This window comes from Uloborus diversus, chromosome 2 (assembly GCF_026930045.1).
Source record: "Uloborus diversus isolate 005 chromosome 2, Udiv.v.3.1, whole genome shotgun sequence".
Taxonomy (NCBI): domain Eukaryota; kingdom Metazoa; phylum Arthropoda; class Arachnida; order Araneae; family Uloboridae; genus Uloborus; species Uloborus diversus.
The window spans coordinates 192,072,583-192,094,376 of record NC_072732.1 but is presented as its reverse complement, the minus strand read 5'-3'; the positions used below and the strand labels follow the sequence as shown (position 1 = coordinate 192,094,376).

At 35.0% G+C, this 21,794-nt stretch overlaps 1 protein-coding gene across 1 annotated transcript in view; it reads left to right on the top strand.

Annotated features, from left to right (window-relative positions):
- The window catches only part of LOC129216231 (insulin-like peptide receptor), a 239,765-nt gene that overhangs the window by 102,644 nt on the left and 115,327 nt on the right, over positions 1-21,794 (top strand). The window contains exon 2 of the mRNA XM_054850429.1: positions 10,517-10,745. Within this exon, the coding sequence (XP_054706404.1) occupies positions 10,601-10,745 (145 nt within the window). The 5' untranslated portion in view covers positions 10,517-10,600. The remainder of the gene's footprint in view (positions 1-10,516; positions 10,746-21,794) is intronic.

Here is a 21,794-nt window from a genome sequence, read left to right as displayed (position 1 = left end):
ATTTTTAAGACTTGTACATTAAAAAAAAAATTCGGGAAACCCCCCGGGACCCCCCATTTTTATTTGTTTGTTGCACATTAGTCCACTTAAAATTTCGTTATTACACAAATGTAGTTGTTTCTGAAAATTTCAGGAATTTCCTGTTTTTATGTTTAAATAAAATTTATTTATTTTTCTCTTTTGCATGTCTTTGAGAGGAGGGGGGTGACGCCCCAAATTATCGCCTCGGGTACCACTTATGCTAGGTAAGCTTCTACAAATGCTATTTAGGCAAAGTTTGAAAAAAAAAGTCTTAATGAGGCTTTTTATTATACAAAACAACGTGCATTCCACAAAAATACAAATGCAGTTCTAAAAAATAAATGAGAGTGGCATTAAAAATGTATTCAAAATACGTAAAGGAAAAAAAAATTACAAAATAAGATAAATGACTTCACTTGTTAAGGGAAACAAGTTTTTCATTTACAAAGTTAGAGAGTAAAAATTAAACCATTTGTTGCAACATGGTAAGCTTGAATGACATTTTGAATTACAATTCATGCATTTTTCACGAAACTGGAGCAGGGGCGGCCTGAACTTAAATTTTTGGGAGTTCAAAATTCTTCAATTGTCCGAATGGAACTCCAAATTTTTGGCGAATGATAAAACATGGGAATACTCACAACACAAGTACATCTGATGAAAAGGGTCTTTCTAGCATTCAAAAATTACAATGTTGCAATTACTTTTCCAAAGTTGCCAAATCGGCAGAAACAATTTGCCGAGGGAGGAAGATTTTGGTGAAGTCTCGGTGCCTTTCCGTAACCTCTCTTCGGCGCCTGATCGAGGGATTTTTCATATTTTGCCTATTTCACATTTGGCGTCATATAAAATTCTTGGGAAATGTGTGAAAATGAATCTTTTATACTTTGCCGTCCAATTTTAGGCGTTTGTATACAATGCCTAGGCATTCCATTGAATGTCGAATTTCAAACTTCGCCAGTAACATTTACACTTGAATAGTTGTTCTTGAAAAAGAATATAACAGATTTTTTAAAATACATTTGATTCTGAAATCGATTATTTTCACTATTATTCAATTAAATATTCAGTCCCCAAAGCAGAAGTATGAAAAGAACGAACGTTCGGTTCAAATTGAACGTCGTGGAAAAGGTTCTGTAAAGCCAAAAAAAAAAAAAAAAAAAAAAAAGAAAGAAAGAAAGAACGCCAATCTTATGTATATTTGATAATTTTAGGGTATAGCTGCAGTTACCAATAAATCGCATAACCTTTTTCTCTCTCTTTTTTTTTTTTGTTCATTACAGAGTTCATAGGAGGGAAGTCTGAACTAAAGCCCTAGAGATTATGTCTGAACCCCCCACCAATTCCAGTGGCGTTGAGAAAAACTGTTCATATAAGTGGGTTCCTCACTTATTTTCGTACACACGTCTCTATCTATATCTAGCCTTCTCTATTATTTAGAGAAAAGGCCGGGGGAGGGGGGGATGGGTTGCTACCCCCTTTTACTTTAAATATCCCCTCCGCTACGCCACTGATCGAAGCAACCCCTTTTCTGCATCCGAATATAACGGTGAATGCAGGCCGCCATTTCGAATTTTCCCAGGAAGGTCAAAGGGTGCTTACTCATCTCATTGTAAATTTTATCGTAAGCTACAAAAACACGCCTACTTGTGTCTATATGTAAAAATATTAATTTTTCAAAGTTAGTTGGAGGAGGCAATTGTTCTCCCCCCCCCTCAAAATGACGGGCCTGGGTGTGTATCTGCAAAGAAACAAACAAATGCACCAAACTAGACATTTGCAGCTTTCCGGAAACATTTGACGGTGATGTTATTAAAGCAAAACCTGTTTGGCTACGAATGCACAGCCGTGGCCGTGTTTTTCTTTCGATATCATGTCTGTCCCAACAAAGAATCTTTCCAATCTCATTCTTTTTTGTTTTGCCGACAGAAGTGAAAAACCTCTCCAGAAGTTTACCTCCTTGTGCCTCCCTTCCTCTACTATGTATTAAATAATAAAAACTTATGTTTCATTTCTTGCTTTGTGGTAGAATCTTCTTACTCGATCTCTTACGGACCCGCGTCGCCAAAAGTGTCGGTTTGGTCATTACTTGGCGATATTCCCATTGAATCTTGTGTTAGTGGCGATATTTCATATCGACAGTCTCTGTAAACTGTTTTTTCTGCATCGGTTCGCAGCACTGCAGAACGGAGGCATTTCACTTTTCACTACAGTTATTTTCAGGGCTGCGGAGGCGGAGGAAAAATTACCAACTCTGGAAGTTTTAAAACCTTTGACTCCGACTCCGCAACCATGGTTATTTTCCTACCCAATTAAAAACCAATAAATGATTTAGTCGCAATTAAACAACAAAATATTTTAATTTTGTTTAGCAATCGCATCAGTGTTTTACATTTTCCAAAAAAATATTCTTTCAAGATTTTTTACAATTATTTGTCAACAGTTTCGTTCCGTCGTTTTGGTCAAGTGCCCAGTAAAGAAGAGGAGGTTCAGGACTCTGCTCCCCCCCACCACCCACAGAGCGAACCCTTGGTTGTTCGCAGGTTTCTTTTTATGAAATATTCTTAAGTGTTAGGTTATTGGGAAAAAAAAGGGGGGGGATTTTGTAAGAATAGGGTTCAAAATAAAGAACAAAAGTTTTTTTTTTTTTTACTTCTCTACCATCCGCGTTTTAAAACTTGTGTGTGATACAGTTTTCATTCACTTCTTCTTTTTTTTAATTAAATTTTTGCTTTATTCATCTTTGCCTTTCATTTTTTCTCCTCTCTTTTCATTCTCGCAGCTTATTTTCTGTGATATCATACTTTAAAAGTTTTTTTTTCTATTGAAAATTTGCTTTATATATGAAATTTGAAAACTAGTGCTTTTGCAGTAGCCTTCGAATCTGTTACTCGGATAATATAAAAGCTGTACTTTTCCTTGTATTGCTGCTCTTAATATTAATATTCATTTAATTGGAGGGAGTGGGGAGGGATGACTTTTGTTCGAAAAATTGTGTCATCTGTGAAATTTCTTCTATTTAAAACATATCTTTTTCCTCGTCCGTTGCTCAATAGCTTTTACCAGTCGAGTCTTTAAATCAGCCCATTTACTCGTTTTAAAATATGGCGTCGCTGTGTAATGGCAAAACTATTCACGATAAGGCGAAAGGAAAAACTGATAATACCTCGCTCAGAGTGTACTAAAAGCAACGGCAACCGGCGTGCTTTTATTTATTTTCACCTGTCTCTGGATGCTGTTAAGAGCCGTTTAAGTATTTTACTACTACGCGCATACGTGCACGGATTTTCATCTAGATACAAGCTTCGCCGACGCTGGACGACGTTTCCGAAGAAGGATTTACGTATGGTGTAATGGGAAACGGCATGAAGCCGAAATGTTTTGCTTCATACTATAGCACAAGAACCCCGAAGATCCGGATGTCAAAGATCGGACGCACTAATAAAGTGTTAATCATCTGCTCGACGATTGCTAAGGAATTGGTAAATTCTGTGAAACAAATAATTACATTCAATGGTCAAAGAAATGCAGGTGGATTATTTACCAACAACGGTGGAATATTGCAAAACGGTTCGGATTTCATCACGTGGGAAATCGGAATAAGCTATGACTTTAAGGGGATGTCCATAAATGATGTCACATTTTTTTCCCAACTTTTTTGACGCCCTTGTCACGAAGCGTCACACTTGACGCTCCCCCCCCCCTTGTCACATGTCGCTCTAGTTTTCATTGATATATTCTTATAAAAATGCATGATGTCAAACTTCTTGTCCCCCCTCCCTTTTCACAAACTTACAATGCCCCCCCTCAAAGAGTGACATCATTTGTAGACAGTCCCTAAGTCTGTTTTTTCTTTCAGAAACTAATTAAACTTAGTTTGTGTGAAGTCGGTGTATTGTTTCAGAATTTCACTCAAATTTCTAATTTTCTTTGTTTAATTACTGTACGATTGTTGCTCGTGTACATGTATTTTCAGCAATGAGATTTTTGTTACATTGTTCAAAAATGTAATTACATATTGTAGCGTTATGAATTGTATGTTATGTTATGCATGTACATATTGTGTGAAAATTAATTAGTAAAGGACGAGGATTGTATTTAAAATGTGCTAAAAAGGCCTATAATTTCAGTTCCATATAACATCCAAGCAAGTTCCTTCAGACGCACAAAAAATCGTTCTTTCGATTAGTACCAATATTTTGCTTGTGCAAATGCGTGTTCTCTACCCAAACTGCGAACGAATGAAAATTCTGATTTTCTCGACCAAGTGACCTTTTAAATAAAAAAAATTGAAATTGGTTCATCTGTTGAGAGCTATGATGCCACAGATAAATACACACTGTCACGTCAAACTTATAACCCCCTTCGTCTTTCAAGGGCCTGGCCAGAGGAAGTGTAGATCCTTTTAAGGACCCTTTACAAAATTCTAATTAGTTAAAAAGGACCATTCACAAAATTTTGATTGACCAAATCGGACCTTTCATGAACTAATTTGTTAATAAATGAGTACGCAAAGCAGAAATCTAATTTATATTGATGGATAAGTTTTGGTTAAACATTTTGAAATTTTACAAAAATATTTGATTTTTCACAATTTTTTTTTTTAATTCCCAAAAATAGGACACTGTAAAAAATCTTCGACAGACCCCTGTCTCTGCTTCGGAGATTCAATAAAAATTGAATAAATTAATTTAAAATGCAGTGAAAAAGAAATGTAGACTTTTTTTCTGGCAATTCATAAGAAATTGAAGGATCCGCGGGTCATTACATCATCTTCTTCAGACCTCTCACTTGTTTAGGTATAATAATGCATAATATTTATACAAAACAAAAAAATGAAAATAAATAAATAAACAAATAAAAACTATTTTATGACGAATTTTGAAATCGCAGTTTTTCGATTTTATGCAAATTTTGAAATTTACGTTTGGCAAAAAATGCATGGGTGATGGGAAAAAGTGAAGGTTATTTCAAGATTCGACGTTTAAGGAAACTTAGGAATCACGGACAAAAAAACCTAACCAGTGAACTACACTAATAGTGAAAAACGTAATGAGAAAAAATAAAATGGGTAGCAGTTAAGGCATTTTTTGGCGGATAAATTATATGCCCTCGTCCCTCCGATATTGAGCTACAAAGTCTTAAAGTCTGCCGAAATTTTAAGAAAAGTCGCTAAATTTAAATATTTGGCGAGAATATGAAGGTACCAACCACGCTACTTCACCGTCTGCCCCTGCAAATCGTGTAAAATATTTCTCACGGAATAAAAATTTGGCGTCTTCTTTTAACTTTTTGGGAGACTTTAAGGCCTTATATTTTGATTATGGGGACACGAGGGCAAATAATTTATGCATCCATAAATATGTTTTGCTACTGCTGTGCTCTTTTGAGTGCTTCTCATTTGGATTGGTTTTCATGATTTCACTCACGTATGGAAATTCCAAGCAATCTCAGTTTCAGTTAAGAGTAGGTACATCATCTGTCAACCTTTGTTTCTTACCAGGATCAAATGTGTCACACATGCCCCCCCCCCCTCCCCCCAAGATTTCCGGTTGCTTCCACGTGCGGTCACCTTTATTAACAGCAACCACGAGCGAAACCTCGAAAACCGCCATTGCGGTTGAAATGTCTAGAGCGAATATAAAAGCTTATCTGTTTGTTCGCCCCATAAAAATGCTCTGCTGATCACAACTAATGCCAATCCTTTATAGCGTAGTTCCTCTCGCCTTGTTTACGAAATCCATTCGGATATTGGTCTCGCGCAGATAATATCAGCCAAGATGTTGGGGTTGCCTTTTATTATGTTTGGGCCATAAAAAGGGCCGTTGTCGAGAATTAGGCGGAGCTTGAGAATTGGTTTCGAACGTAAGAAATGAAACAATGCTTGTGTGCTGAAAAGAAATTGGTAAAAACTAAAACAACGTCAATGAGGCCCGAAAGTTCAAATTATTGCGTTCATGTGTTTTGGGTTCCAACGAACTCAATTTAATAGTAACCTTGTGGATAAAAGCACATCCATTTTTTTGGGGGGGAGAGGGGAGTAGTCAATCCCAGGGGGCGTGCATAGAAATTTCGGGGCCCGTCACAACTTGACTTTTACGGCACCCTCGCTATTGTTTACCCCTATGCCCCTACATATATTTCAACCCTCATTTTAAAACTCTTTAGCCCCCTTCAGGCTCGGGCCCGGCCCAACAGGTTTCCCTTCTCTCGCCCCCCCCCCCCCCCGTGCGTCGCTGGTCAATCCCATCAAAAATGTACAATGTGAATTTTAGGAGAATGTCCCCAGGAACAGAACGTCGGTCTCGGACTAATATTGGATTGAAATCTGAGGCTTTAAAATTCAAGGAGTTAGAGTCTGCCATTTTTCCTCCGAGTCCGCAACTCGACCAGAGTCATGGAGTCGAATTCGGGTTGGTTTTGACTTAATGGAGTCGGAAGTTTTAAAACTACGGGAGTCAAAAGTCGCTCATATACTTTCTTTCCGACTCCGCAGCTACACACGTTTTAGTGTGATCAAGCTAGGCTACACTAAAAACGAGTAGGGGGGAAGGAAGGTAATGTTTCCAACAAAACTGATCTGGTCACTCGTTTACGTGCGCAAGTAGTGTAGATCTAAACATCAGCAAGTATCATAGATCTAAAGTAGAAAGTAGTGTAGATCTAAAAATAAAGGTTTCAACGAGCCACGTTTTGGTGACCTTGGAAGGTTTTATGTCATTGGGTAGTTCTATGAAGAAAGAAATGCAGTGGGATCGTTTCCAAAACTTTAAAAGTATTTTTTTTTTTCTGAAAGAGCGTGTTTAAAAACATAGGATCTGACCATTTTTTAACTAATTTGTATAAGTTTAATATTAAAAAAAAACTTAAATCAGAGCGCTTTCATTGTTTACGGCTTCTGCCGATGACATCACAAATGATGAAATGCCATTCACAGAGCAAGATATTTAATTCGCATTTTTACTCACGTGTATTGGCAACGATATGGTTGATAGCAAGCGTAGAGTGCCATGTTTAATTCGCTTCTGGGCCGTGGTAGCCCGATCGGTAGAGTGTCGGATTCGGGGCCGGAGGGTCCTGGTTCGAACCTCGATGGTCGAAGACCCACCGTCGTCATTAAAGGGGACTGGGCGACGTTAAATATGCTCGTGGTCTCAATGTCCTCCAAGTGAAACGATACCTCTGGGGGTGCTAGTACTAGGTAGCTATTAGCTCCTGGACTAGTTCTAAATTCTCATTAACTGTTCGATCCGGTGATGGTGCTGCCATCTATCGGTATATAAAATTATGGAGGCAAGGCACTTAGTATGCAGTCCTCGACATAAATACAGTTGTAGTCAGTTGTGACTCTGAATACTCCAATGAATACTCCAATTCGCTTCTTGATTATCGTAACGTGGAAACGTAGTAGAACGATGCGGCAAAGTTCATCATTTGTGACGTCATCAAGACCAGCCTTGTTTGAAAAATCAGACATTTAAAAAAATTAATTAAAAAAAAAAAAAAAACTGCTGGGAAAATGAAAGTATTTTCTGGGTCCATGTTATTTTTTCTTTGCTCATTCTATCCATTTCAATGACAAAAAGTGCATCTATCTACTCAGTTAATCTTCCGCCGGAAAAAAAAAATTTTTTTTTCTTCTGAAAATGCGAAATACCTCGGGTAATCCGCACCACCGCGCCGCGAATAATCGAAAGTTTGCTGTATTTAAATTCTGTCAACATATTAACTCTGAAAGTAACTAATTTAACAGACGTGCAAACACATCTTAATGATTGTTGTTGGAAGAGTTTAATCGTGAACGGATAAATCTGTGCTCACCGCGTGAGGATTCCAAGGAAGGTCAAATCCCCGGGTATTAAAAGTTCTAGGATTTTCTTTTCGAAATCTCTTTAATACTTTCGATCAAGAATTCGCTTTCGCCGAGCAAGTAAACATCTCCGATTTATAATAAGAGTTGAGAATTTTTATTCCCTCTAGGAAAATTACCGCTTGCAGAGCTTCCCGATGCCAAAAGCTCTTTACTTATTTGCAGTCCCGTTATAATAAGCTAACAGGGGTAGAATGATGAAGTGTCCTGTTTACTTCGTGCTCCGAGCTCCGTAAATCCTTGTTCCTCCAATCAGAACGCCGGCCTGTTTTTCCCCTATCCCCAGTGCAATGCACATTGTATTCCCCCTTTCTTTACTTTTCATTTTTGTTTGTTTTTTTGTTTTATTTTATCTTCCCCTCTTTGACTATTGTTCGAACGTCCCCCCTTTTTTGATTGCGAAACATAAACGTAGCGAAAAGACTTGCATCATAGGGTACGAATAAAAAAAAAAAAAAAAGAGGCAATAAAAGATTTCGAGTTATGAATTCGTGATTTTTATTTTCTTTTAGCTTACGCATTTTTAAAAGATGTTTCTCAAGTAGCAGATGTGAAGAAACCCAGTTGATACATTGTGTTACTTTGTGATTTGAGTTTAAAAATTCCGAGTAGATGTGCGTTGGTGGTTTTCTTTTTGAAAAAATATTTGTTGCTTTCAAATGTTATTCGTGATTTCTTTTTGAGTGAAAGTAATTTAGTAGGAATTTAATTATTCCGTCGTTGATATTTTTATTAGTTGTAGCAGGAGAATCCAAACTTTTCTCTATTTTTTGTTTACTCTGTCTCAAACCTGAAACAGACTTTGTTTTGCTGTTGGGCTGACCTTGTTGTATTGTATTTGAAAAATGACTCCATACGTTTTCAATTACTACAGAAGGTTAAATTTCAATAAATGCTGCGTAGCGGAGATTATTTTGGCATTTGCATTTATTGGAAAAAATGGTGCTGTCCTTCGCAGTGATGTTCCCATCAATTTTTCTAAGGGTATACTCCCAGTAATCCATTACGCACAGTATGTGTATGCGATCATGTACATATTATGTCATAATGTGAAACGTTTTGAAGCTTGAGGGTATACGCGATGTGTTTAAAAAATATTTGAGAGTATAAGGCGTTTCTGGAGTATACCCTATGGGAACATCACTGGTCCTTTGTATGTTCTGCTTTTCATTTACCGACGCAAAGGTTAAATGCAAATTTAAATTTAATTTTTGTTTATGAGCGGGAGGTGCCAGTAGGTTTTCCCACTGGCATGAAGGGTTAGACTACTAAATTGATTTTTTTTTTTTTCATTTTGTTTACATGGATTCTCTTCCCTATTTTTTGCAGGATTTGGGTTGCGATATATTTTTCTTCTTTCTTTTCTTTTTTTTTCTTCATTTTTATATGTAGACTTAAACATAGTGTAATTGGGGCAAACCTAACCTGGCATCATTGTGAAGGTTTCGCATATCCTAATCATAGCATTTCGATGCTGCCAGGTTAGCGTTGTGCCCAAATGTAGACGATTTCTTCAATATCATCGCATTTATCACAAGTTCGTTAGCCTCCCCCCCATCTACAACAAAGTGGCAACTCCTTCTTTACTTTAATATTCTCTCTTTTTTAATCGTTGGGTTTGTTACATTGTTAAGTAATTTTTGCTTCTCTCTTTTTAAAAAGAGTCAATTTTTTAAAACTTGTGTTAGGTTTTAATATTTCAAATTGGAGAATGTTCCTGTCTGATTGCTAATAGAAAGGCACTATGACCCTGAAATAGATATCAGCTCCGTAACGAAGGAAGGTTGGCCTTCACTAAGTCCAAGGTGGCCGTAGCTACTACTGCCATTGCGAGATGTATATTCATGTATTAAAAAAAGAAAAACTCATTTCTATTCATTAAATTAATTTCTTGGAGAAAACACTCGTGTTTAAATTTTTTCTTCCATTTGAGTCCGGTATTAATGTAGCAGACTGTTTTTTTCTGCGAAACTCAAAATTCTTTTACGTTTCATGTCCTTTATTCTTCAAAGAATTTCACATTTTCGATACCTTTTTAAAAAGTTATTTTCGACTTTCAAACTATCGTTTGGAGCAGTATAATAAGCGCAGATAACACATGTAGAGCCTTAGTAGTACACCTACCTACTAAAGGCCACAAAGCTCAATAATACCAACCAACCAAATACTGATATATACATCTAGTTACTCAATAGATGGCGCCACTGAAATTAATTGTTCTCTGTGCATAGTTGAAGTGGCGCCATCTTTTTAGTAATTGGATAACCAGAGTGGTAGATTGCTTGCTGCACGAATAATATGAGTCCTTCACTGTAGCCAACACTAGAACATGATAACTGAATAAACGCCTTTGTGCTTGCAAAGTAAAAGATTGTAAAACAACATAAAAGGGCACAAATTTGCAGGAAAAACTGCATACACGTGATTCGAGGTTATAAGGAACCCTTTTTCCAATGCATAGGAAGTGGGCAAAAAGGTGAAAAGACTTTTGATAAAAACCAGTTATCCTGCAAATTTGTGCCTTCTTACATTGTTTTATATCGTTTTTCTAGAAAATGATGTACCTCGCATTTTTTGTTTGTTCTAAAAACCGCATGTCATATCTTATTTCTCTCTCCTTTGCAGGGATAAAGTGGAGGCTGCCCTCCTCCCCCATCGAACGCCATCGTTGGTCCTCTAGTCCCGAGCTGTGGCGGTGAGCGGGCAGTAATGGCAGCCGCGCATCGTCTGCTGCTGCTCGCGTGCCTCTTCTGGTACGTCCGCGCCGAGACCTCTTGGGCCGCCCTCAGGCCCGAGAATCTACTGGTGCTGGAGCCCAGAGACGTAGCCGTCAAAACGTCGTCTGAAGATGAAGGTGAGTCTCGAACCTTTCGAACACTCTTGACCACAGATCTCAGAGAAGTGTGACAAACAAACCTGATAATGCTTTGATTCCTTCGATGATATCCAAGTATAGTGCACCCAGGAAAACATGAAATCTGTAATATGGGAAAAAAAAAAAAAAAATAAATAGGTAGCAATCGAAAGAGCCTAGTATAACATTTATTGTCGCATAAAATTGTTTGCCTTTGGTTCCCCGTTATCGAGATGATATGCGGTATTATAGTTGGGACTAGGGAGACATTTTAAGAAAGTCGCAAAGTTTAAGACTTGTCGAGTAATGTAAGCTACCACGTGACTTCAACGTCTGCACCTGGCAGGAAATTGGTTATCTACAAAACCTGTGCTATGTCTTCTATTTCTCACGAAAACTAAATTTGGCGCGATTTTTCTGAAAATTTCCGCAGACTTGAAAACATATTTTGATTAAGGGGAGTCGAAGACAAATAAGTTATACTTCCTAAAACATGTTTTACTTTGCTCTTTCAATTACTTTTTAAGGAAATATATGTATGTATGTATGTATGTATATATATATATATATATATATATATATGTATGTATGTATGTATGTATGTATGTATGTATGTATATGTATGTATGTATGTATGTATATATATATATATATATATATATATATATATATATATATATATATATATATATATATATATATATATATATATATACTCTCAGAAATGGACTTTCAAATTCGACGAAATTTTCTTCGTTTCTGACGAAGTCGCTTCCAGGGATATGCTCCGAGCGAACATTTCGTCAAATTGAGGAAACTGCTTTCGTCTCTGGTTTGAAGATGCGAATTTCATCAAATGTAACGAAATATTTTTTCATTCTAGTTTCGTTAAATCGACGATCATTTTCGTAGTTTTGAGAGCATTAGTATTAATTTCGTCATATTTGAGCATGTTAATTTCGTAATTTTTTGAGTTTATTTATTTCTTTTATTTTTATTTTTTCTTTTTTGAGCTGATTAGTTTTCTTTCTTTTTTTTTGAGAATACAGACGAACCTCGTTAATTCGAACACGCTTAAAAAGAATTACTTCTAAAGCGGAGTTTTTTGTAATCCCTGTCCCATTGTTGATTGTTTTTTGGATAAAACGAATTCTGTTAAGAATAATCGATTTTAATGATCCATTAAAGTTCGTTTTGACGAGGTTCGACTATATTTTATAAGATTTAGTCAAATCTTAACTTCAGAATCTTACCACCATAATTTCCCACTTTGATGCGCATAGTTACACTCACAGGCCCGTCATTTACGGGGGGGGGGGGGGTGTCATTCATGGGAGATGATCTCCCCCCCCCTTGATTTTTGAACATTTATGTCTTTACGTACGAAAAGCCGTGGTTTTAGTTGGTTTTCTATAAAATTTTGGAAGATAATACACCTTTTTCCACAATTGGAAAAAAAAACGAAATGACTGGCCTGCACCCCCCTCCCTCAAGTATTTGTTGAAGAAAGAGGCACATAAAAGATGTTTAAAAAATTTTTTATTAATGTAAAAATACAAGCAGACAATTTCTTTAAAATGTAAAATTAATTATTGCAAATTCAAGTTAAAGAACAATGTGAAATGACATCTGGGAATCAGGGCTTTACGATGCACCGATACATCGTAAAATACCGATGTACAGTACACCCTTCATCATTACACCGGTTTAGAATAAAAACCTCTAAACCGATAGATCGGTGTGCTCCACAAGTTTGCTTACATCCAAGCATTTTTTTTTATCCAAGCAAAAAAAAAAAAAAAAAGAAGAAGAACGGAAACCCGCATGTTAGTCCGGCCCCATAAACTCCCCATGGTATCTAACTAAACCCCCATATGGGGGGTTTTCCTGCAAAAAATCTTTTTTTTGCCAGATCTTTTCCAAATTTGGCACAGAGGTTCATTCTTGATGCTCAGGAATACTCATTGAGCAGTTTTTGCCCCGCTATGGAGGGGGGGGGGGAACAACCCTCATGGGGGTTCTCCTTATAAAAGCCAAGTCTTTGTCGGATTTTTTCCAAATTTGGCACAGAGGTCCTTTGATGCTCGGGAATGCACACACAATGGTTTTAGTCCCTCCATGGGGGGGGGGGGGGCAACGCCCATGGAAGTTCTCCTTACAAAAATCAAGTTTCTGTTGGATTTCTTCTAAATTTGGCACAGAGGGCGTTTGATGCTCGGGAATTCAAAGGGTGGTTATTGTCCCTCGATTGTGGGGAGGGGGGGAGAGGGAATCCCATGGGGGTGCTTCTTATAAAAACCACGTTTTTTGTCGAATCTTTTCCAAATTTTGCACAGAGGTCTTTAGTTGCTCCGGAATTCAAGCACGGTAATTTTCCTTCTTCTATGGGGGGGGGGGAGGGGATAATCCCCATTGGGGTTCTCCTTATAAAAAGTTTTTGTGGGATATTTTCTGAATTTAGCACAGAACTTCTTTGATGCTCTGAAGTTCTCATTGGGTAGTTTTCGTCCAGCTATTGGGGGTCTATTTTTTTTTTTTTCAAAAACCAGTTTTTATAAGATCTTTTCTTAATTTGGCACAGAATTCCTTTGATGCTCGAGAATTCCCCCGTTTTAGTCCTGCTATGCATGGGGAATGCCCCGCGTGGGTTTTTGTCGGATCTATTCCAAGTTTGGTACATTTGTCCTTTGATGTTTGTGAATTCCCATAGGATAGTTTTCGTGCCAAATTTGGGAAAATTCTGACAAAAGCTTGGATTTTTGCAAGGAAAACTCCCTATAGCAGGAAGAATAATTCAATCTGCTTCAACTACTCGCAATGTAAGTTTGGCGTTGCATCACGATGTAAAAATTCCTACATCGTCCAGCCCTACTGGGAATATAGAAATGCTACTTCCTCAGCAGACATTGGGTTCTAGAAGAATAAGACATAGGTTACTTTTATGCAGAGTTACATCAATATTTGCTCATGAGAAAATTGCTGGGGATTTACTTCTTTATTGCATCGCATAAAAAAATTCCAAAGAAAAAAAAGATTTTTATCAAACTAATACCATAACTTTTAAAGAAATAGTGCAATAAAATGGACAGCTTTAAGTTTGTATATCTTTGTTCGAAAATTAGATATAGAAAATGAAATTAGATAATCTTGAGAAAAAGCTTACCTTTTTCTTTTTTCAATCGATTATTTGTCTTATTAATTTTGCTTCTATGTAGAATGCTTGTTTGACAAAATTTATGTTTAATGCAGGAGGTGTATTATTGCATGCAGTACATACTTCATACTTTGAAGTACTTTGGTACATACTTCATACTTACCTCTCTGGAACTTCAAGGGAAATTAGGTACTTATTTTAACATAATTGATTAGAACCTTACTGATTTACTAAGATAGCTCCATAAGCATTAATGCAACCATGGCCAACGCTAAGACAGAATTGCAAGTAAGAGATTCAAATGTATGTAATGAAAATAGTGACTAGCGTATCGAGCAAAGTTTGCTAGTTTTTTTCATATACTTTTTATTTTCCTTTCAATTTTTCATTTGAAATTTTACATAGACATTTTACTTTGTCTACAGCAAAAACCATTACTTTAACTTAAATTTGGACTTACTAGTAGTTCCTCTATGAAATGCTTCTGAAGGGAATTCCCTTTTTTTTTGCTGATAATTCCTTGAGGCAGCAAATATGGCAATAAAATTAATGCTGCATTTATTTCAGCTGTAAAAACTATGTATAATGGAAAAATTCATAATTATCACAAATCAGGTAACGCAAATTAACATAGAATTTAGCGTACTGAATGTGAAAATAAACAACAAAAAACGCTTTATAATTGTTATTATTTTCAAACATGCTGCTAACTTACCTTATTTTTTAAATCAAGGTTATCTTCAGTAACTTATTTTAAATTTGGGAAAAATTGAAAAAAAATTGAAAATATTTAGCTGCAAAGCACAAAGATCTAGTTCTTTATGGAAATTAGTATTTTCTTTGTAACTCAAAATGCATTGTATTAAATTAATACTTACTTTACTTCATGTTTTATTTTGCAAGTAAAACCATTCAAAAGAAAAAAGAAAGAAACAGACTCAACAAATAATGAAGTATTGATACAACATAAACAGAAGACAGCTGCTGAAGGAAATGACATTACATAAACAACATGGGGTGCGACTTTAATAAGTCCGGTCAAGGAGCCTAACAAAAAAAGGGGGGGGGGGGTATCATTTCCGAACCATAAGCTGAGAGCCAGTTTGCATTTATTTTTAATTTTTTCTTCGATTTTTATGGGCTTGTTTAAAAGGTTACTAAGCAATTATTAAAAAATATTTTTTATGAACACTTTTGTGAGATAAAGTTCTTAATACTTTTTGATTATTAATTTCTTCAAAATCATATTTTATTTTTCTATTAAAATATTTCATGTGGTTTTGTTAAGAATTAACTATAGAATATTTATTGTTTACCCATTCCAAAATATTAATCTTACCTAATGGGTAGAGCAATATTTCATTGAAAATGATAAGTGTTACGTACACTTTTGGGAGAGAGCTACTGTATAAATTATTATTGCATTGAATAAAATATTACATGTAGAGTAGAAGAAAAAAAATACCAATACTTAGAGAGGGGGTGGGGGGCGGTATATTTGTTTTAGAAAATAAAAATGCAGAGTAAAAAAATTTTGAATTATTAACAAAAACACTTCGTTCACCAGAATTATATTAGTAAAATTCATGAAGAAGAATGAAAACATATAACCATGTAACATATTCAACGTTGAAATTAAAATCTTCAAAGTTCTATGCTATTTATCAAGGCGCTGTATTTATTATCAGCGTTGCTGTAGCTACGGTGGAATTTTTTATGTAAGTTTAAATTCGTAAAAATGCTTTGGTCATCTTTGTCAATTTTCTAACGAAATAAAGGAAGTACGTTTTTGGGAACAAATGTCAACAAACAAACATTTTCATTTGTAAATAAAAAATAACGCTAGTTAAGCCTAACGTGGAGGTGATTCAAAGTTAGTTTATACAGAATTCCAAACCAAATCGAACAGATCGTTTTCAATTTTAATGTGTTTTAAATACAACAATAAACACAACACTAAACAAAAATATAGCAATACATAAAAGAAGGCACATTGCACATACACATTTTAATAAATACTAACCTTTTTTTATAAATCCTTTAGAATAACTGCCGTAAAATAATTTAACGAGCAAGTATAAGACTGAAACGAAAACTCCCAGAATGCACTGCAATATGACGAAATCGGGACGAAATTATTTCGTGAAAAATTTGAGATTTCTGGTTTCGTCAAATATCACGTGATTCAGTGACGAAAGGATCGTAGAAAATAACGAAATAGTGCTCGAGGATTGCTGAATCGTCAAAATAGAGCGTTTCATTTTTGACAGTGTATATATATATATATATATATATATATATATTTCCATTATTACACTAGGGATACGGTTTCCTAGTCAGGGTTGCTGTCACTTATACTTGAGCGAGTCCACTTCGAAACCGGTTGAAAACAAAATCTGCATGGTGCACAGGGCCAACAGGAGGCCATGTCAACCTAGTCGGAATCAAGGAGACTGGTCCTTTGGAGAGCCTGGATTATTAGGAATCAAAGTAGTACCAATTTTATGGGCGGCAACCAAACTGACAAGGGGCTCTCCTTGGCTTTCGGCGGTCCTGATGGTGCATCCTCAGAATTAAGGGACTGTGTATAAATTATATCACACTTTTTCCAACCTTTTTGACGCCTCTCCCTCCTTTTCTTGCAAAGCGCCCCACTTCACGACCTCCCCCCCCCCGTTACATGTCACGCTGTATTTCATAAACATATTTTTATTTAAAAACAATCAGGACATCATGGTTCTTGTAACTCACCTTTTCTTTCTTTCCGCAAACTGTCACAATTTCCTGAACTCCTCCCTCCCCCCTCAAAGCGTCACATCATTTGTCACAACCTTTAACAGATTTTTTAAAATTTCCGCTCGAAGCAAAAACAGAACGAATATATTTTTCCCATCTTCTGTAAGTTTTCCAGTCAAACAAATCTCCACGCTCTATGGGGAAAGTTTAGGCATTTTTACAATAACTCGAAAAGTTTTTGGCGTATAGTAATAAATAAGGTATCAAATTGTTCAAAATTAAACTGTGCATAACATTTATTTTTTCCAGAAAATCGAAAATTTTGAAGTTTAAAGGTCCTTAGACCCCTTAAATACCATTTGCGAGAAAAACAATTAATTTTCGGAAGGTAATTAAGGTTCCATGTAATTAACAGTTATTCAATAGTCACATTATACCTAATTTCTTGATTAATTAAAGAGATAAGAACAAAATCTTGTAACTAAATTAAATAATTAAAATAGCTTTCTGCGGGGAAATACTGATTGAAATGTTTGACTTGATTAACATATTAGTATGCATGTATATATAGACCCTTTATGATACAAAATACTGGCTTCATTTTTGATTTCATCAAATGAAAGCCCGATTAGGTCTTTTTTCTACCAGAATTAAACATTCTTTTTAAAACAATATGAGTAAGTAACTTTTGTAAACTGCACAGGTTAGCTAAGGCAAAGCAAATACACAAATCCCCAATTCCAATGAACAAAAGGGGGGAAAAAAACTAAGAATTATCTGCACCCAGTAGTCATGAAGCAGCATAGGTGTATAGCCCATCAAAATCTTTTGAGCACACAGAATCCAAAAAAAAAAAAAAAAAAAACACCAATGGAGAGTGTAGTTTATATGTGAAGATTTATATATTTCTCAATCAATTTTTACACATACATTTGCATTTTGTTCTGGGAATTTAAAAATTTATCTTTTAATCTTCCTACATTATAATATAAGAAACTATTATGTATCATAAAATGAAGTATAAACTTTTTTTTTTAAATTTGATTCAAAAAATATTATTTGTGTTCACCTGCAGAACAAATCTTAATTTTTAGGTGCAAACAATTAAGTTGGACTGTTGATTACCTTACAAGTCAAAGTTAAAATTCCAGGAAAGTGCAAATAAATGGGCAAAAATGTCACACCCCTGCAACAGGAGTGAGCAATATAATGGATTGCATCTACAATAAAAGATTCAATCCTTAGTAAATCTTAACTAGTCATGCAAATTAAGCATAATGATGGAAGTTGACTGAAATCTGCTTTATGGCACATATATGAAATAAAAAATATATTAATATTTTTTTTTTAGATTAAAGCTTGTAATACATTTTGAAGAAGCAACTTTGCACTTTTAGTATTTATCTCTGCAACTTAGCATAAATGGAATTTTACATTTTTCAATATGTGTGGGAAAATCAATGTAAACCTGTAAAATGGATTTTTTTTGGCTTTTTTTTAAAAAAAACCATTTTTTAAAAAAACCAATTGGTTTAAACCATGGTTTAAACCATGGTTTAAACAAAACTATATCAAACTATATCAAACAACCCTGCTTTTAAACATAATTTTTGTAGTTGGCGCAAAAACAAAAAGTAAAATCCATTGTAACCATGCTTCGTTCATATTTTTATCAAAAAATCATCCAAAGTTAAGAACGAAACATTTATATCGTTACTCAAATATGCTGTCATCAATGCGTAATGCATGTGGTAGTGAAGAAACTGGATCTGGTTAAATTTATACTTGTAGTTGAGTTATGGCTGTGAATGATTTTATCGATCGTTTTTGCGCCAAATTCAAAAATTATGTTTAAAAGTATTATCGATGGTGTTTAAAGAATAAAATTATTTTTCACTTTTTAGAGCAATTTTGAAGTCGGTTCTATTTTTTTTTTTTTTTTTCAAAATCTTTTCATTAAATTTCGCTTAGAAAATAACAACCCAGGGGAAAAGTTCTTCTGTACAACATATATTTTACGCTGAATGTTACAAAATATTTACTGTTTTGCTTTAAAAATGTCCGTCAGTTTTACCAGTGGGAAGAGTTCGGTTTAAAAAATGCACTTGCTAAGATTGAATTATTGATTGCTAAGAACAGTGATGCGTAAAGAACATAAACTATTATTTTATTATTTGATCTAATGAATCCCAAACATAAATCACTGCTCATTACGATCAAACAAGAACTGTTTTCGGTTGAGTGACATCACCTTAACTTTCTTCATTTAGAGTTTTTACATCTCCTTCCAAAATCAGTCATTTCGATTTGTTTTGCCGATTCTCACGAGGTCGTTGTGGACTCCGTATCTCTGATTAGATGGCAAACTACGTTACGGGTGGCGCGCAAACTGCGCATGACGCTTTCCGCTTTGACATTGCGACAGAATTTTAAATGATGAATTATTTATTTGTATGTCTTCATGTGGAGGTACTATAAGTTCATTATTCCCTCTCCGTAATTTTTTTTCACGTAATTTAGGATTTAAATGTGTTAAATGGAATTCAGATTGTTACTTGCTGATTCGTGGGAAGCATTCGCCTCGGCAGCCGCGGTAATTTTAAAATCCGAGTTTTATTAAGGGTGATTTTTCAAAAAACAGCCAAAATGAGAATTGTTTGTTTATTTTTTGTTGGTGGCGGTGAAAAAAAAGCTTTGCAGTTTTTAGGACTCGACCGATGCATCGGCCTGGCCGATGCATCGGCGCTGATGTTGCAACAATTTAGCCATCGGCATCGGTGGCCGATGCTAACTTGCAGGAAACATCGGCCCATCGGCCTTAAAAACATCGAAAAGCCGATGGAATTGGCCGATGTTTTTGAAAAAAAAAAAAGGACCTTTCTTGTTTTACTTTTTACTACAAAGTAAAGGAAGTTATTGTTTTCAAATAAAATTGTTTACTTAAATTTCAGTATGAAATTCTATTTTAGTCACCCCTGAAAGAGTTTTTAATACTGCATTCAGGTACCAAACAAGTTAATTATTGCGTTGTTTCTTGCGGCTGGATGTACGTATGTATCTCTCATAAGTCATAACTCAAAAATGATAAGCTGTAGAGTGCTAAATTTTCGCATGTGGGATGTGCGCACGTTCCAGTTGTGCACTTCCCTTTTTGTTTTCGAGCGGGTGTTCTAAGAAGCCTATTAACTGATTTTTTTTTTCTCTTTTTTTTTTTTTTTTGTGGCTATTAAGTCCTTTTTTCAATGCAAGACTAATATAGCGTCTCAGACTGACGATCATTTGGTGATATATTGCAGAATTGGAGACTATGAAACAAATATGAGATGGCGAAATCGTTTTTTTTTTTTTTTTTTCATTTTGTTAGATTCCCATTGAACCGACGGTAATTTTTAATTTCTCGATATTTGTAATATGGACCACAGTAATGCAGTCTTTTCTGTATCACTTCGACGGAGATACAAGTTTGGAGCCCAATGAAATACATTTTGGAACCTTATTTCTCTATCACAGAACTTGTAAAATATTTCTCATAAGCATTTTTGTAACTCCTACGGTGCCCCTATGGTTATGGGGCATCTCGCGCAATTGCAACATTTGCTATATTTTAAATCCGCCACTGTACGTCAAAACAAACTCGGGTGCAAGTTTTAAAAGGGTTTTTCTGCTCAATGTTTATGATTATTTTGAACTCGATTTTTTACGACTATTTTTTGTATTTCCGAGAACACTTGCGTGCCCCTCCTCCCACTCCCTCAATTTCTGAAATTAAACTCTAGTTGTACTTCTAAGTTGTTTAAAACTAATACCATTCATAAAATTAGAGATTTTTTTTTCAAGCTTTATCAATTGTTAAGGAAGAATTTAAAGCATTAATGCAAGAAATGGATTAAAGACGTTTTGAGTGGTGACATAATTTGGAAAACAAAGGGACTTTAAAATTTTTTCTTCGGACGTGCTGAAGTAGATTCAGAAACTCTTCCGAGGCGTTGGTGGTAGCGGTTCTGTACTAAAAAAATTAAGCCGAAGTTGTTTCACCTATCTTTTGTAATGCGAAATCTTTTTTGCATCATTAATAGCGATCGATTTTTTTTCTGTTGTAAAGTAACCATTTTTATGTATTTATATAAAATCAATGAATAAGTTATTTTCGTTTTCATCATATGTTTAATAATATGTTACAGAAAAGTTTCAAGGATTTTTTACTATGCAATTTTTTAAATTTCAGAAAATTATTGTTAAATTGAAAAGTTTAATTTGAACTTGTTTGTAGTGCTTCATAAAAGATTAAACAATCAAATCGCTCAATATTACGTGTGCAAACATCAGATCAAGTAGTATATGTATTCAGTTATTAACTTAGTGTAAATATTGAGTTTGTTTATTGTAGCTGCGTTTTAAGAACCTCGCTTTTTTCATGGCTGTTTTTTTTCGCAAAATTTATGTCATTGTTATACATTTCATGAAAAATGCAAACTTTTCTATTCATAAATTTTAAATAAGTATAAAAATATTCTTATTATGATTTAATATTGTAATTTTTCTGTTACCTTTTTTGTTTAATTTGATGACTAAAAAATGTCTACGTGCAATCTTTCCACTTTAATTGCGTAATTTGTTGACGGTTTCATAGTTTCATTCTTTTCTTTTTTTTTTTGAATAATTAAACAACATAATTTAATGTTTTTTAACTATGCTTAGTTTACCTAAATCCATACATTATTACAATATTACTGAAAACTTAGTTATATGTTCAATTTAAAAAAAAATCAATTGGTTATTAAACAGTGTCTTTGTTTTTCTTTTTTTTTTCTTTTCTTTTTTTTTTGACTGTTGTTCTTTGTCTTCCATCATACAGTAGTCAAAAAAGGAGAAACATAAATACACCTTATACAGATTGTACGTAGTACGATCCAAAAGTTCGGGGGACAAGCTGTACAAAACCTTACCCAGAATAATTCACATTACCGAAGCACATCCACCTTCAAAAGGTCATCTTGAGGGACTATGTTCTGCCAGTGTTCATATAACTTTTGGAAACACTCCTGTAAGCCGTTTTTCGCTACCTACTGTGATGCAGCTTTATCTTCTCCTGACGGAAGAAAGCTGCGTCCATGCAAATGTTTTTTTGCTGGGAACAGGTAAAAGTCACACGGAGCTAA